The following is a 17,293-nucleotide window of genomic DNA, read 5'->3' on the forward strand; positions in this document are numbered from 1 at the left end:
CTGCCCAGCTGCACTTCTTCTCAGGGGGAAAGGCTGCCAAACCTCCTGCCCCCGAGTGGTCCGCTCAACCTCTCATTTCTAATTGTCAGCTTGTCAATTCCTCCAGAGGATGGCTTTTAAAACCCAACTCAGACAAATCCAAACCTATCATCTCGCTCCTTGTGGTAGATCTTTTCTGATTGTTTGCCCATGGCTAACTGGATTCGCCACCATCCTTTGGAAACTGACCCCAATCCACAGGGTTCGCTGCTCAAAGCCACTTGACTTCTTGATCACAGTTGATTGCCACAGGGACAGGCGCCTGCCTGAGGCGGAGCCACTCAGCCTCTCCTAGTCTTGAAGTGAGAGAGACAAAGACCTGGGCTAATTATAAATGGCACCGTGCAGGAAAAGGCCCATGAGTCCCCGGTGCAGGGGTCCTTTAGAACTGTCCCAGTTCCCAAGCTCTCTGGTCATTCAACTGTTCCATGGATTCATGAGATATTCTAGAAGAAGTCTAGTGAGGTCCCTTTTTTGGCAAAGCTTGCTTGAGTTGGCTTTTGCTACTTATAGACCTTTAAGTAACACAACCACCTACACTTCTCCAGGAATCTCTAATTCTGTCGGGGCGCTGCCACTCCCTTCCCAGCCAGGCTTGAAACTTGACTCTGCCCTGGCTTTTCCTGAGGCCCACATTCAGAATGCTCAAGCCCTGCCAGCTTTACCTCCTAAACAAGTCCCCTCCTCTCCACATCCTGGAGTAGTGCCCTAGGTGCAGGCCTGTGGTCTCTTTGCTGGGCGTGTCCGGCCTCCATAGCCTCCAGTGGTAGGTAATTTAGAGCACATCGCTTCTCTAAAACCCAAAGGCTGTCTTATGGCTCTCACCACAGCATGACGACCCTTCTCCTCCCGCCTCCCAGGTGCACAGGTTTACCTCCTGCTACTTCCACTCCTGGTGCCAGGCAGGCCTGATGAGCAGACGAATCTAAACAGCCTCCATCTTCACTTCCTCCATGATTCCTGTACTTCTGGTCCCTTTGCCTTTTGTCCCTAGTAAAATCTTTTTTTTTTTTTAAGGTCTATCTCGGGCCCTTTCCTCATTTCTTTGGGAGAACCTCTCCCTGCTCCCTCTGGGCCTGGAGATCCTGGCCATGTTTTAAGTTGATGTTCATCTCCCCTTCCAGATGGGGAGGCATGGGCTACCTTTAATTCCTGGCACCATCGTGGATGATCAGAAGTGGATGTGGAGTGAATTCATTCATACACTGTCAGATGTTTACCAGGATAGGAAAAGGCCCGAGAGAACAGCCAAAGCCAAGGTATTTCCTTCTGCCCTTGCTTGCTGTGCTTTTAGCCAAAATCAGGGGATGGGGTGGCGGGGATGGATGGTAGGTGCTGAGTGGATGAATTAGAATGTGACCCAGACTTCTTGGCATCAGTGTCTGAAAAGCAGGACGCTCCTGGAGTTGTTTTTGATTCCAGGAAGAGCACATTCATATGGCCTTTGCATTTAAAATTCATTTCCATATACGTTACCTGACTTACTAGGTGCTGCAACCCGGCGATGCAGTCAAAGTTTATGGAGGCCAGTTGGTGGGTGAGGAGGCATCAACAAGGTCACACTCATAAAGGGCAGACTTTCCATGGGAAACTGCCTTCTCACCTCAGATCCAGGCTCTTTCCCTCTGTTATACCGTTGCCTGCCTCTCCAGTGGCAGAGTTAAAACACCATCAAACAGGCTATTCATGGAAGTGGTAATAGGTGTGTGGGGCGGGCAATCTGCTTCTAAATCATGTCACATTTTCCCCACCCTTGTTGCCAGACATGACAGCGAGGCAAGTTAACCACCAGTACTAAAGGTTATCCTATTTCCAAAAATAGATACTGCCCCCAAACACTTTGATTTGATGGCAAAATACTTTAATTTCTCATAAAGCCACTTCCCCCACCCCATGGACTTGACATGGAAAAGAATCTGCATGCGTGTGTCCTGGCTGAGCAGGAGGATGACATGTGCATGTACATATATGCATATACATACAGGTTTATTTCATTGATCCGATCTACACTTCTGGGGGCTGCTTGAAGCATCTTATCAAAAGGAAACACATTGTAAGCAGGAGGTAAAAAAAGCTTTTTAGACCCAACCCGCATCCAACAGATCGGTCAGTACTGGATACACAGATTTGGTTCCAAAGCTGAAATAGACCGTCTCACGAAATTCAGTTATTTTATAGTATGCCATAAAAAAGAGGGACACATGTCTATTGACAACTTAAATATTAACTCAACAGGCTACCTGGTGATATAAATAGGAAAAAAAAGTGGTCACGAACTAGGAGTGAGAAACTATGACATCAGCCTCTCTTGGACTGCAAAGGATGTTAAAAACCTATCCTAGAATCTAAAACAGGAAAAGAAGTCAAATATTCCACTCCATTTAGACCCCATCTGGCCCACATCATCCCCCCAAGGAGTATACCCCCAACACATGAGGTTTACTAACCACCTGCTACAGATGTTACTACATCACTAATTAACAATGATCACAGAAAATGTGTCATACCAGAGGTTTTGTTATACACAAACGCCTTAGTGGCTGTGGAATCTTCCCCCAAGAGCTGTGGTCAGAAGGTAAAGTGACAACGTCCACGCCACTGTTCCAAGAAACCACAGCTAAGACACGGGAGCAGTGGAGGGCTGGTTCGCGCAGTGAGCTATCGCTGGCATGCTCCACACTCCAGGCAGAAGGGCTGGGATGTGGGGAACAGTCCCAGCCAGGGGCTGCCGCCATCTATTCCTGGGCCTCCTTGCGGGTCAACTTGTAGATCTCGGTGGGTCCGTCCACGTGGGTGATAGTGGTGGTGAGCTGGAGTTCTTCCCCATTGTGGACCCTCAGATCACCTGAAACAGGGGTTTGGGCGTGAGATGTGTTGGAGGAGGAAGGAAAAGAAAGCTGGTTCATCTCCATAACCACCGCCCTTTCACATTCTGAGCTGACAGCGAAAACCTGGGCACAAACACCAGGGCTCACGCCCAACCTTTTCACTCAAACTTGGCAGTAATTTCATCCACTTTTGTCTCCCAGAGAAGAGAGATGAATGAGAGATGAGTCAGCTTACTGCTTATGTAATTTGTAGTCATTACTAACATTAATGAGAGCTTACTTGGTGCCTGACGCTATTCTCAGTGCTTTATCCTTGATTGTATTTATCCTCACAAGAGCCCTCGAGGCTGATCATGCCAGCGTCACAGATGAGGAAACTGGGGTGGAAGGAAGGTGACTGCCCCAGGTGATGGAACAGACACACAGCAGGGCCGGGAGCTGGGCCGAGGAAGGAAGGCTGTGCTGTGGGCTAAGCCTCCCTGCGATGGGAAGGCAGACACACACACCCGTGTTGTGAATAATTGACAAAGTGGCTATGCCATGTGCAGGCAAACAAGACCTGCCTATTACCAACCGACTGGGCAGGGTACTACGTATAGTACTTTTAAGAACAATTAGGAGTTTTCTTCTCAAGGAAAAAGGACCAGAAATATACTCAATTTTCTGCTACCTCCAGGATTCTGTACACAACACCACTGTTTTGGTCACCCCACACAGTGGCCCTGCAGGGTGCTTGGTCAAAGCTAGTTCTTAATTTGCATATCTGGGAGAGCCATCAAAAGTTCAAAGCCAGTTTCAGGATCTGCATGTCTGAGAGTCCTCAGCATTTGAAAGAGTCCTGACCACCCCAGGAAACCGCTTAGCATCTCCAAGTGTTTACCCAAGGAATCCCTTTCATTGAAGACTTCTTAGAAATAGATGCCAGGATGCACTTTTCTTCAGGTTTTGAACCAAAGATGGGAATTCTTTAAGCTTAAAATGTGATTCCAATTAGCAGGCCCTAGAAAATGTATCTGATCCTACAGATCACTTGAAGAAACAGCCAATATTACTTGGGCTCCTTTATTTCACAAGTACCTATATTACAGGATGTGCCTGACACTGTTCTAAACACTTTACAAATATCAATACACTTAATCTTCCTCCCAGCCCTTTGACAGAGGTGCTGTTGTCATCATTCCCATTCTGCTGATGAAGGAAGTGAGGCACAGACAGGCTAAGCACCTTGCCCAAGGCCCGAGTTGATACATAGAGATTCAAAGGGGAGCTATGAGACTCCAGCATCCAAGTGCTCAACCTTTAGGCTATGCTGACACTGTAAATATTCAAGTTTCCAACAGCCAGTGAGACTGCCAGCAAAGCATAAATTCACATGCAATGTGTTACAGTCAGAAATACATATACACAGTAATTTGGATAGATTGTTCAGGACGTTAATTTTGCTCTTTTGTGTCTGATGAAAGACAATTTATAGCACCAAGTATCAGTGTACTGACCGTAAAGAGAGCTGTTACGTATGAGCATTTACCATATGCACCAGTAGGGGCTTAGCGTGCCCTGTGTTTCCTTATAAGATGTGAAGACACTGCGGCTCAGGTAGGCAATTAATTTCTCTATGGGATGCAGCCTGCTCCCAGCAGAGCTAGGCTGAGGACCCGGATCTACACACCTCTGGCTGGTGGATCTCTGATTCACCTGTGGTTGTATTGTACCTCAAAGGCCAACTCTTTCCCTGCAGGGAATGGATGTGGGAAGGTGGCAGTAACATGGCAGGAGTGGGGATCCCTCCATGTGTCTCCATATTCCAGGGTCCCCCACTCCTGCCAAGGTCTCACTCCATCTGTTCTTCTCCCTCTTTTGGCTTCTGCGGCACCATGCACAAACACACTCGAAGACTCTTCCCTTTCAAGACCAAAAAAACCCTTCCAAAAATGTGAGGGGGGAGAGGGAAGAATAAAAGGAAAAAGAATAAATGATGGAAGGAAGAGAATTCTTTGGTTTGCAATAAGTCTCTTTCTCTGGTTATGATGTCAGTTCATCTCTGCTAATTAATAAGACAAAGGCTTCTTTCTTTCTAACCTCTGTGAAATGAGACTGATCTCTGGCACAGGATTTAATCTCAAAGGACTACTGATGGGCCCATAGTTTTGGTATCGTGGCCAGAGGTAGCTGCTGGTTAATTCTAACTGCCTGACATGCATACTACAGACCCAGAAACCTACATAAATGGAACGATAATGACATAATGGTAAGCACAGCTTTCAAAGACAGGCAGCTTTTTAAAAATGACAATTATTTGTGTATCTGTGACTACTTTTGTAAAAAGAAGAATAATTCTAAGATTGTTTCACAGAATCTGGAAGAGATCAGTGGTCTTCTAATATTAATAAGGGCCACCTAATTCTTTCCTCACAACCACTAAGACAAATTAACACCCCGTTACCCAAACATGGGGGCCAGGGAGGTCACACACCATGAGCTCCTATTTATTTCTTGAGAGCCAGGATTCCAATCCATCTGTGTCCACCTCCAAAGCTTTGGTTGTTTCTGTAACATTACTGACTTCATTCTTTTCTGTGGGATTTTTTCCTAGTCCCTCACTGACTTCCTTCTATTCACCTTCAAAGCTAAGTTATCAAATGATAACTCCCTAGAAGTCCCTGGTTCATAGCAGGATGAGAAAATCAAGGTGAGTACAGTATTTGTAAAGTAAAATTATTTCCATGCACATGACTGTTGTTTACTCTCAGATTACGTCCTTCCTATATGTTGCATGTTAATAAAATAGTGGATGGTAGGTCTCAATATTCTTTTTTCTTTTCTAAAGAATGTGAACATGCAGCACAGGATCTGGTATAGTAAGTGCTCATTACAACAACCACCAAGATTTGTCTGGTACAGGCCAGTCTAGCTCCTCCCTGTTCCACTCCGCATGGCTCGGTCCACAGTAAACAGGTATGCCGTGGGATGACTCTGCTGTTGTGATTCCTCTGGGGGGATGAGGCATAGTAGTCTTGGTGGGACAGGGTTCAGAATCCTGGGTCCAGCCATCTCTTGAAAGGCACGCCGCCCGCCTCTCCGGGCGGTGCGGGAGGAGGAGTCTGGCCGCTGGGCTCTGAAATCCCTCCGCGCCCGCCGTAGGGCCTGGCCTCCCCGGAGCGGGTCCGAGTGTCCGGACTGGCTGTGTGGTGGCCGGCGGTGGGCCGAGGGGTGGGGCCGGGCGGCGCCCGACCGCGGGGGAGGTCATGGGAGCGGAAGGCCTCACCGCCTGGCTCTTCCCTCCCTTCCCCCGCGGTCGGCTCCCCACTTGCCCGCACTGGGGCCGGGGGTCCATGCGGCCCTTGGGGCCTGGTCGGGGGGGGGGGCCCGGGGCCTGCGTGGGCCGGCCGCTGGGCCCCATGGGGGGGGCATTGGCTCCCCGGCCCACGGCGGGAGCCCGGCGTGGGCTGCCACCTGCCCGCTGCCCCCCTGACCGGGCCCAGTGCAGCAGCGGCGGCAGCGGAGTGGGGCGTGTGCCCTAGCTCAGGGAGGCCGCCATGCTGCAGTGCACTGGCCCCATGGCCGGGCCTGCTCCGAGCGGATGCCGCTCCTCCAGAGCTGGGCCACTCCACCGGCCGCCCCCGTTTGCTGGGCCTGTGCCGCCCAGACGCGCTGGAGTCCCAGTCTGCCTGCAGGCCAGCTGCGGGTGCTGTGCGGGAGGGCCATCCTGCCTTGTGGCGAGTTCGAGCGGCAGCAGCAGGAGACGGGCAAGGACTGCGCCCTCCATCTTGCCTTGGGTCCTCCATCTTGGGACAGAGCCATGTGTGCCCTCCATCTTGCCTTGGGTCCTCCATTTTGGGACGGTGCCATGTGCTTCCTCACGGGAAGAAGCCGCTGCTAGCCACACCCAGGATTTCTCTGGACTAACCAATAATAATCAAGGGAAGTGCACGCCATCACTATGACCACATCCTGTACCGACTCGCGCCTGGCCAATCGGCGGGGCCCACAGTCCCCTCTCCTGCCCTCACTCCACCCCCCTTTAAAACCCCCTGTCCCATCAGGTCTCTCTCTCTCTCTCTCTCTCTCTCTCTCTCTCTCTCTCTCTCGGCCACTGGAGCTTACCGTTGCATCGGTGAGTGTGGCAGGGGAGCCAAGCCTAGGTTTGAAATAAATGACTCCTTGCTTTTGCATCGGACTGACTGGCTCCCTGGAGGTCTTGGGAACTTTGAAATCTGGGCACAACACTCTCAATCCCTTTCAATCATCAAACATAGCCTATACCAGGCTCGGGGTGTGGTATTTCCTACCCACCTCCAGACACTCAACACCAGGCAACTGCAAGGAGGGCACACAATAAAGTCTAGAAGTTTTGAGTGAAATCCTAGTGTTGTGGGCTGACTTGTATTCCATACCCCATAATCATTCGTTGAAGCCCTAATTCTTCAATACCACAGAATGTAATTGTATTCGGACATAGGTTCTTTAAGGAGGTAATTACGTTAATGTGAGGCATTGGGATGGGCCCTAATCCAATATGACCAGTGTCTTTATAGGAAAAGGAGATTAGGATAGAGGCACACACAGAGGGAAGACCATGCGAAGACACAGAGAGAAGACCTATAAGCCAAGAGAAGCCCTGGAAGAAACAACCCTGCCGATAACTTGATCTTGAACTTCGAGCCTCCAGAATCACGAGAAAATAGATTTATGTTATTTAAGCCACCTAGGCTGCTATTTGTTATAGCAGCCCTTCCCAACTGATACCTTTAGGAAGCAGAAAGGTCCTTTCAAGCAGGTGACTGAGGTACCTTCTATATCATAGTGGGGTGCTAGCCATTCTAAGACTCAGAAAATGTAATTTTAGGTGCCTGGGTAAGGAAAGATCAGGCCACTGGTAGGCAAGAGAGGCAGGAGCAGAAAGTGCCTGACTACAAAGAGCAGAGCAGGAGGAGTGAGGCTGGCGAAGCTGGAGAGGCTGGTGATGGCCTGCCTGTCACCTCTTTCCCATCGTCACTAGGGAGTGGGAAAAGGCTGTTGAGGCCCATGTCAGAGTCTGAGTCCCGCCCTGGTGGGAAGACCAATTCCATCTAGACATCAAGGAGAAGCCGGGCTGGCCAGGGTGAGTCATCTAACAGGCAACCAGAGGAAAGACCTCCATAAAAGGCAGCCACTGTCGAAGCCTCATGACTCAAACCAAACATTTACTGAGGCAATGAAAGCCAAAGCCACCTTCCCTGTGAACCCAGCAGCATGAGACCTTAGAGGCTTCCGGAAGTAAAAAGGCCACAGCGGGGTAGCCAGCCACCAGGACCTGGGACTTGGCCGCTGCCGTGGTTCCGGCAGCCTGATGGTGTCAGACAGAAGACATTCAGTGTGAGTAGACACAGAAAGAAACCAGTGGGCAACTAGAGTGTCTCCTGGTCCCTTCATCATCATCCAGTCAGAATCCCGTTTCTCCTTTTTTTTTTTAAAGCCTCTGACAAGAATTCTCCAGACGAAAGAATAAAAAAATGAAAGTGGTTATTAAGAATTGTCGGACTTCTTAAGCAGCACCAGCCTTTTCCTCACATGAATTGGTGGCAGGGAGTTGGGATGGTTGGCTGTGTGTATAGAGCCTTCATGTCTTATCCCTGGGAGACCGTGCCATCCCTCCAAGCTAAGGGCTGACCAGCATCAGCTGAAATCTGTTTCCGCCTAGGAAGATATCCATAGTGACTCACAGATTGGTATGGGAACAGGAAAAAAGAACGATTTTAATGAAAAGGCAGCAAGAGCAGAGCAGAAAATGTGAGTGGTCCTTGCAAGAACGAGGTCTAAAATACCTTTGTTAAAGTAAAAAAAAATACATGCAGATTTATGTATATATACACACATAAAAGGATGATATGAACATATCCATGCACACAGGCGCGCACACATATGCAAAACCATGCATGACTTACCACTGCACTGAGGTAAGTCAACCAACAAGAAGGAAGTCAGAGCTCCACGTGCCTGCAGCACCAACCAGCCACTGAAGACACGAGAACGTGCTGGCTGGGCGCTGTCCTGCCGCACCCCATGTTTCAGGAGCCAGCCGTGGAAGTCTTGTCTCCCATCCCAAACGCCTAGCTCTCTGGGAACAAGGACTGTCTGTGGGCTTTACATCACACCACCTTATCTCACCTAGCACAGTGCTGATACTGAGGTGCTCAGTGGTTCATTTCTAAGGGCCACTGGAGCCACGCAATAAAAGGCAAACAAATATAAGAGAGAAAATGCTCTTTGGAAACTGACCCTCGCTTGCACCTGCTGTCCACTTTGTTCCTCTGTCCATTCCTTGACCAAAAGGGAGAAGCAAACGTCTATGCTCTCTGCTCCCACTTCCTCTTGTCACTTCTTGGCATCCTTCTCCATCTCCCAAACAAAACAGCCCTTCTCAAAGGTTCTTTCTTTGGCAGAGGTCTATCTTTTTCCAGAGGCCTATCCAGGATCCACCTCATGCAGGCAAGAAGCATGGCACACCTGTGATTCATTCTCCACAGCAAGAGAGAGCTGAAGTTTTGGCTCTGGACCATAAAAGCAAGGGGTAGTTAGAGCAGTCCAAGCCAATTCAAAAATAAAAACTTTCCATGAGAAAGGAGAAGGAGCATGAATAAGCTGGGGTGGGGGGAGGAGAAATGCCATCCAGAGAATTTAAAACTACGGTATATCACCCTCAGTGTTCATTTTCCAGGTTTCCATGTAACATTCCAAACTAGCTCTTTCAAAGGAGCTCCAAAATCTTGGCAAAGACACCGTAATTCCTAGGCTACAGAGTGTGGCTTGGCGGCAGATGGAGATGAAAAGTGAAAGCAGAGAAGAAAAATGATCAGAGAACCAACATGGAGAGCCCCTTCCAACGGCTCAGCTCACAGCACCATGCGGGACAAGGTGCCACCCGCTGCCGGGGCACAGACACGGCACCATGCGGGACAAGGGTGCCACCCGCTGCCAGGGCACAGACACGGCACCATGCGGGACAAGGGTGCCGCCCGCTGCCGGGGCACAGACACGGCACCATGCGGGACGAGGGTGCCACCCGCTGCCGGGGGCACAGACACGGCACCATGCGGGACGAGGGTGCCGCCCGCTGCCGGGGGCACAGACACGGCACCATGCGGGACGAGGGTGCCGCCCGCTGCCGGGGGCACAGACACGGCACCATGCGGGACGAGGGTGCCGCCCGCTGCCCGGGGCACAGACACGGCACCATGCGGGACAAGGGTGCCACCAGCTGCCAGGGGCACAGACACGGCATCATGCGGGACAAGGGTGCCACCAGCTGCCAGGGGAACAGCTCACAGCACGATGCGGGACAAGGGTGCCACCCGCTGACAGGGGCACAGACACAGCACGATGCGGGACAAGGGTGCCACCAGCTGCCAGGGGCACAGACACAGCACCATGCGGGACAAGGGTGCCACCAGTTGCTAGGGGCACAGACACAGCACCATGCGGGACAAGGTGCCACCAGCTGCCAAGGGCTCAAGGGCTGCCCTGAAGTCACAGTTGATCATGTCACCACTGCAGACCTGCTAAATGGTGTCTCCTTTGTGTTTATGATCAGACAGGGTCCCAAAAGGGTCTTTCTACTAAACTGCTTGGAGGATGTTTCTCAACCAGGGGCCCTATTACATTAGAGGCAGGACAGTTCTTCATTCAACGAACTGCTTCGCTCAGTGCAGGACATCGAACATACCTAGAGCCCGGTCACTAAATGCCAGAGGCACGTCCCAGACGATCTAAAACAACCATGAGCATTTCCAAACACCACTTGGTAAAAGATTCAGGGCAGGTGACCTCCTCTTGAGAACTAGCTTTTATATTTTTAAAAATTGATTTGAGAGAGAGAGAGAGGGAGAGAAATATCGATTTGTTGCTCCACTACTCTATGCATTCAGTGGTTGATTCTTATGTGTGTCCCGAGCAGAGATCGAACCCACAACCTTGGCGTATCAGGATGACACTCTAACCAACTGAGCTCCTCGGCCAGGGCCGAGAACTAGCTTTCGAGCTTTCTGTGAAATTGCAGTTCAAGCTGTCTTCAAAACAACAAACATATGATGAGAAAAAGATCAAGTGCTATTCTCAGCTGCAAGGCTGCAAGCCCAGGAGGGCAGCCGTCCTGCAGGGAAAGAAGTCCTACTGGGAGCTGCCTAACACCTGGCTGCAGTTCAGCCACCTGGCCCTGCAGGGGGCAGGCAGCCACGCTGTCTCTGCAGGGGTGGCTCCAGCTCTGGCCTCCCATGTGCCCGAGAGTGCCAGAGCTGGGCAAAGTCTCACCGGTGTTTGGAGACCCCTTACCTGTGACAGAATCACGCCTGGGCTGCGACTTTATGACAGGAGGTGCTCCTCTGCCCCTTCCTTGCTATCAGGAAGAAAGAAAACCATAGAATTTCATGGTTCCATGAGACTCCGGGAAATCACTGACAATCGGGAGAAGTGATGCACAGGGGAGTGAAGCAGTTTGCCAACAGCCATAGAGCAAAAACAACCAGCACAGTGTGTGTACATGAAGCACAGGTCAGCACTCCATAATTCCTACCCATTCGAATGATCGTCCCCACATCCTGGGACGGCCAGCCATTGCTTTTATGTGGAATTCCCCGGGAAGGCAGGAGCTCCATCTTTTGGATTCCTGCTTAATATTCTCTCAAGTTAAGAACAGGTCCATGTGCTTTGTGCCAAAGTCCAACAGGATGTCCATGAAATGAAATCAAGATTCTTGTTCACAAGCCCAGAATGCCTTTCTGCGGGCGCTGTGGAGGCCCCCTGTTGGAGAGGCTGCAGCTTCCACAGGCCATGCATAGAGTAAAACAGTTGCTCGCAGTGGAAAGGAAGCTGCAGGAAGTGAATGCTGCCTAGCTCCCAAGCTGTCTAGAGAGGAAGTCAATCAAACCCAGAGTTGGGCAGCTGGGCAGGTAAGTCGAAAGGTACTGATGAACCAAATAGAACCAGAGGCATGGATTCATGGCACAGACTTGACGAATGTCAAAGGGGACGGGTGTGGGAGGGTCTGGGTAAAAGAAGGTGAAGAGATTAGCCAAAGAACATATATTCATATCCATGGACACAGACAACAGTGCGGTGAAGACTAGGAGAGGGGGGTGGGCGGGAGCTGGGTGGAGGTGGGCAAAGAGGAGGGAAATGGGGGACATCTGTAAGAGTGACAACAATAATTTTTTTTTAAAGTCTTTATTCTTGCCCAGGACCCACGGCCAAAGGAAAACCTGATACTGAGTGTGACATGAAGTCGAGGACCAAGAAGGAAGGCAGGCCTGAGGTCTAGGATGCTCTTGCACAGAGTGGCGGTGTAGTGCGGAGACAGATGCTGGTTGAGACCATTCCTCTACTGCTGACCCTCAGCACAGAGGCCTCCCCTCCTCGCCCCATTTCTCATGTCATCATCCACCTCCTTTAACCCCACTTTCAAGATCGCTCATCTGTGAAATGTGAAAGCTAATTCAGAACTCTTATTTCTAAAGCATTAATTCACTCGACATTTTCAAAGCACCTTAACCAGTCCTCGCCCTTAAGGAGTTAGTGTTCCAACAGGAGTGAGAAGGGCCAGGCGAGCTCATGCACAGCTGCACAGCGAGTGTCGTGTGAGAAGCGTAACCTTGTTCCCCAGACCTCTTCCCTAGGACGCCGGTTCCGGAAGATACACTGCCTAGAATTAGGGTTCCAGGACCAAATGATGTAATCACTTGGGGAAATGCTGTTACCCCCCCGCCCATTTTAAATGACTTACAGTACGTATTAATGTGCTAAAGGCATTAAGATGTCTTTTAGTAAAAACCCCATTGATGCTGATTAAAAACCCAATGATTATCAAACGTATTTGACTATTAACATCCCACAGCAACAGTATTCTACTGAATCTAATTTGCTGAACTCCAACTGGTGTGATCAAGAAAAGGTTTCAAGAAGGAAGAAGCATTTTGAATAAGCCTAAGAGATAGGTAGGGTTTTGTTATGCCCAGATGAAGGCAGGATATAAATCTATTCATTCACCACACACTCACTGAGCACTTCCTATGAGCAAGGCCAACCCCTGGTGTCATGGTGGACAGGCAGACCTTGAACCCTGGTCTCTGCTCTGGCGCAGAGTGGAGGGTACTGGTTCTGATTTGAGGAAGAGCTTCTTATATTTGGGAAATAGCAAGTACGTGGCTTGGGTAAAGCAAGTGGGGAAAAGAGATGAAAGAATAAGGGTGGAATGAAACAATAAATCAAGCATCCCAAGAAAAATGAGCTATCAGGACAGATGTGTACCAGGCCAAGAATTCCAAGTTAACTGCTCTGCCATAGACAGCAATATTCATTTGTTTCTGCCGTGGCTGCTAGAGAAACCTCAGGCAAGCCCCTCCCTTCTATGGGCCCCAGTTTTCTCATCTGTAAAAGACCAGACTGGCTAAGTTCTCTAAGGCTCTGGCAGCATCAACATCTGAGATGGCAACACCAGCACTTAAGGAGGGACAGGGTGTGGGGTCTGGTGAATGGCCATTAGTTTGGACACATGTCAACAGCCTTACAGAAAAAGTGAGCAGGCGAAAAATGAAGCCAGCTCCCTCTTCAACACCCAGAGCCCAGTCCCACTCCACCAGATATCTTAAGATCACGCTTCTCATACCAGAAGAGTGAATGTGGTATACTTTTCAACAGTCAATTTTGCAAAAAATAAAAAATTGAGGAAAGCAAATTTAATTTTTGTACTAACACTGGGACATGTTTTAGACTAGAATATAATATTCCCAATGTATTTTCAAGGTATTTTTGAAAATGAGAACTTAAAGAAGTATTTGCCTTGTGCTGGCTTTTTGTCTTATGGTTCTGCAGTCCTTTGGGTGCTCACTCTCACTCAGAGGAGGGAAAGTTTGGGAAACCCAGAGCCTTTGCTAGCCTTAAATCTTGTAGAGACAGAAGCCTACTTATCCTAAATAAAATTACACTAAAGAGTCTGGCACTCACCATTAGACTGGTCATCCCCGTAGTTCTTATGGGATGGTGCATATAGGAACATCAAAGCAAAGACGTACAGATTCCACATCCCATAGATGCCTGTGAAAAAGGCACTGTTCACCTGGACTGTGACACCACCCCACTTCCAATGGCCTTCAGTCACCTGTGGAGAGAAGACAGTGACACGGAATTAGAGCCGAGAAGAAACACATCACCAACACGGGAACAACCAACACAAAAACCAAGTCTCTTCTACACGTGGGAAAAGTGTAGGGCGATGTAGGACTCCAGTTTTTAATCTGAATCACCCTCTGAACAGATTGATTAAGGGCTTACTATATGTGTCAGGCACATAGTCTGCTTGTCGTTTGGCTGCACACCAGAATCACCTGGGAAGGGTCTCTTCCTAAAACAGCAGCACACCATGATCCCTCATGTAAAGAAACTATGATTGAGCCTAACCCTTATCCACAAGTACAACTCCTCCTCTGGTATGTCTTCCCAGCTCGCTGTAAACTGACCGCAGACAGAGGCCAGCTCTGGTTCATTTACTGCCATATCTTCAGTCCCTGATGTGCCTTGGGTTCAGAGAAGGCAAGTGAATCCTCAGAGGGAGTTTTCCCTAGAGGGGCAGTGAGGGGAAGCGCGCAGAGATCTGGATCCAAATCCAGCCTCCACCACGTACTCTGTTTAATGTAAGAGAAGTAAAGACGAAGACTCTGGACTTTAGTTTCGATCAGTGCAAAAGAAGAACTTGCAGGGTTATTGAGGAGAATTAAGTAAAAATATTTCTAGAAATTTCCTGGCATGCAGTAAACACTCAATAAATCTTTTTTATATCCTGTCTCTCTTTGTAGGTCACTCACAAAAGTAATTATGAGCTTTCATGTGCTTTACAATCCTGCAAGAATGTTTTGAGGCTGCTTTTGTCTATGTTAATGACTTGGTAATTATTTTAAGAGCTGTCTGATGACATATGTGTTATACGAAGAATTGTCAACAGAACTGTTGAGGTGAATGACTGGTGATTTGTGAGATCAATGAAATGATTTTGACCACTTCTGCCTGCCACAGGAAATCTTACATGGGAGTAAAAGAAAGTACTGGACATATATTCCTGTGCTAGTTTAATGAGGCGAGGTTTATAAGCTATCCCTAAGGAGCCCCTTCTTCTAAGAGCTAAAGTGTAAGAGGGCAAGCCATAGCTAACTATTAATGACTAACAAACGGGTTGATTTCACCTCCTGTTTTCGAAGCCGTGGGTCTATATTCCTTTGGTGCCCTCTTTATAACCCATAATCCACTAGGGCAGTGGTTGGCAAACTGCGGCTCGCGAGCCACACTGAAGGGGCCAAAGAGCTGCGATACATAATTTTTTTTCACTTCTGTGAGTCATAAACAAACCACCACCATGAACTCTTATTTATTTGGGGGAAATAATTCATCTTATATGACGTGCTCAGGAAGGTTTTGGCCAAAGAAGGATTTCTTAACCATTACTGATTTTGGAGCAATGCACCAACATTCAAGCTATTTAGGGCTTACTTTGTAGAAAGGTCTCCAAATGTCACTTTTTCTTATTTTTAAGTACAGAATAGCCTAACTTTATAAGAGTCACAGTACTTAGAGATACTTAAGGTAATTTTTTAATGGAAGGGGAGAGGAAGCCTTAAGATAGTTTCTGGAACCATGTAGCAGATACCACATGTACCTGCTGTCCTTGCAAAGGGAGCGCCTCTCTATGCGATTAAGGAGGGGTGGCTAGGCTGGGAGAAGTACAGGTAAAACGGGGCCAAACACTTCTTATCCTCTTCTACTCTATTAAGATAGGGGACCTGTCAGAGAGCCTACTTCTTGTGACATAAGCTAGAAATACTCAGGATTGACAATTCTGCTGAAGTTGATTCTTGCTGGGGTTGGCATGATGGATTTTAAAAAAAATACTCACTTGTGTGCCTGGTACACAATGGTGCTCAACAGACAGATGTTTGTTGAAGGAATATGGGCAAAAGGATGGGGATGTGCAGAAACATGGAAAGGGGGATAGAAACAGTCACGCTTAGGAAATATCTGACTGAAGAGTCAGAAGAAAATACCGCAGTCCTTCACAAATCCCAATAATTGCACTTAAAAATAAGAGGTCAATAGGTCATAAGTGTTATTTCATTGAAACATTTATGCCTATTGCATCCTTGTAGGTCAATTTAAAAAAAATAGTTAATAGGTATTAGCAAAGCTAAGATTTTAAAAAATAATGGCAAGGATAATAATAGTTAACATTTATTTAATGCTAGTGGTTTGTCAGGAAGTATGCTAAGAATTTTACATGGAAGGTATTTGGTTCAATAACAAATCTATGAAATAGGTGGTTAAAATTTCTATTCAACACCTGGGTAAACTGTGACACAGAATGTTTTGCCTAAAACTGCTCAGCCAGAAAAGTCATGGCTCTGACCCCAAAAGAAGATCTACTTAGCCATTATACAACACAAGAGTAGGAATATTATCTTAAACAGGGGTGGGTCTCTTAGGCTAAATTATGAGGCAACTATTGTATAAGGTCAAATTTCTTTTGAAAATTCACTTAATTGGCCATGATGCACACTGGTTAATTAGTATATGTACACGCAGGTGTGTTTATTCAACTCTGTACAGTAAAACATATACACTATATATCCTAGATATAATGCATGGCATATAATAAATTGGATGTATATGCAAAATACAATTTTATAGCAGAACCACTCAAATGACATGCTCATACTCAGAGGGGCCCACAGGAGCTGAGGAAATAGCATTTTCATGCGCAACTCTCACGTTTGCTTCAAGACACATGCATGTCAAGATAGAGTTGCAGAATTGTCCATACTACTTAATTTGTAATCTCTAAATGTGTTATTTCCTGCTGAGGGCAAAGAATCGAATTTGCATAAGTAAATTGTATACAGTGTCACTCTGCTGTTGGGGACTCGATTGTGTTTTCCCCTTTCCTCCCTCAATTATTCATGCCTGAGCCATCCTGGGCTCTGAGCACATTCCCACCACCATGCACCACAATCAGCAGCCTCCTCAGAGCAGCCTTGTAAATCCAAAAATCTCATTAATGCCAACGCAGAGAGGTGACAGTCACCCCGCTTTAACTTTCGGGGAGAAAAATCAGGTAGCCCCAACAAAAAACAAAAAGAGAAAATCATCTCCCCTCTGTATACATCCTCTTTCTAAAGGTTCCTGCTTTTCCTGATTTAACATTTGAACAATTTACTTTTGTGTGAAACCACCCAATTATACTCCTGGAGCCAAGTGAAGGTCAAATCCTTTTACACCCAGTAGTCTTGACAACCAGCATTCCACTTCACAACAAGATTTCCAAATCCCAGACACAGGCTCTCTTACTGGAAACATTTCCTCTGCAAGTAACAGAATGAAGTGATCACACAAACAAAAGAAGAAGAGCTGGGGAA

The 17,293-nt window shown here is 47.9% G+C and overlaps 1 protein-coding gene across 6 annotated transcripts in view; it reads right to left on the minus strand.

The window, feature by feature from the left end:
• Positions 1-1,883: 1,883 nt before the first annotated feature.
• WLS (Wnt ligand secretion mediator) overlaps positions 1,884-17,293 on the minus strand; it is a 111,503-nt gene continuing 96,093 nt past the window's right edge. For 2 of the 6 annotated variants that reach the window (XM_036348392.1, XM_036348394.1), the window contains 2 exons: positions 13,842-13,995; positions 1,884-2,884 (listed from right to left, as the gene is read on the minus strand). In XM_036348392.1, the coding sequence (XP_036204285.1) occupies positions 2,775-2,884; positions 13,842-13,995 (264 nt within the window). In that variant the 3' untranslated portion in view covers positions 1,884-2,774. Of the gene's footprint in view, positions 2,885-11,174; positions 11,239-12,096; positions 12,541-13,841; positions 13,996-17,293 lie in introns of those variants that run through there. The other 4 variants (XM_036348395.1, XM_036348396.1, XM_036348391.1 and 1 more) reach the window with 4 other exon arrangements.

Source organism: Myotis myotis, unplaced genomic scaffold (genome assembly GCF_014108235.1).
Source record: "Myotis myotis isolate mMyoMyo1 unplaced genomic scaffold, mMyoMyo1.p scaffold_m19_p_2, whole genome shotgun sequence".
NCBI lineage: Eukaryota > Metazoa > Chordata > Mammalia > Chiroptera > Vespertilionidae > Myotis > Myotis myotis.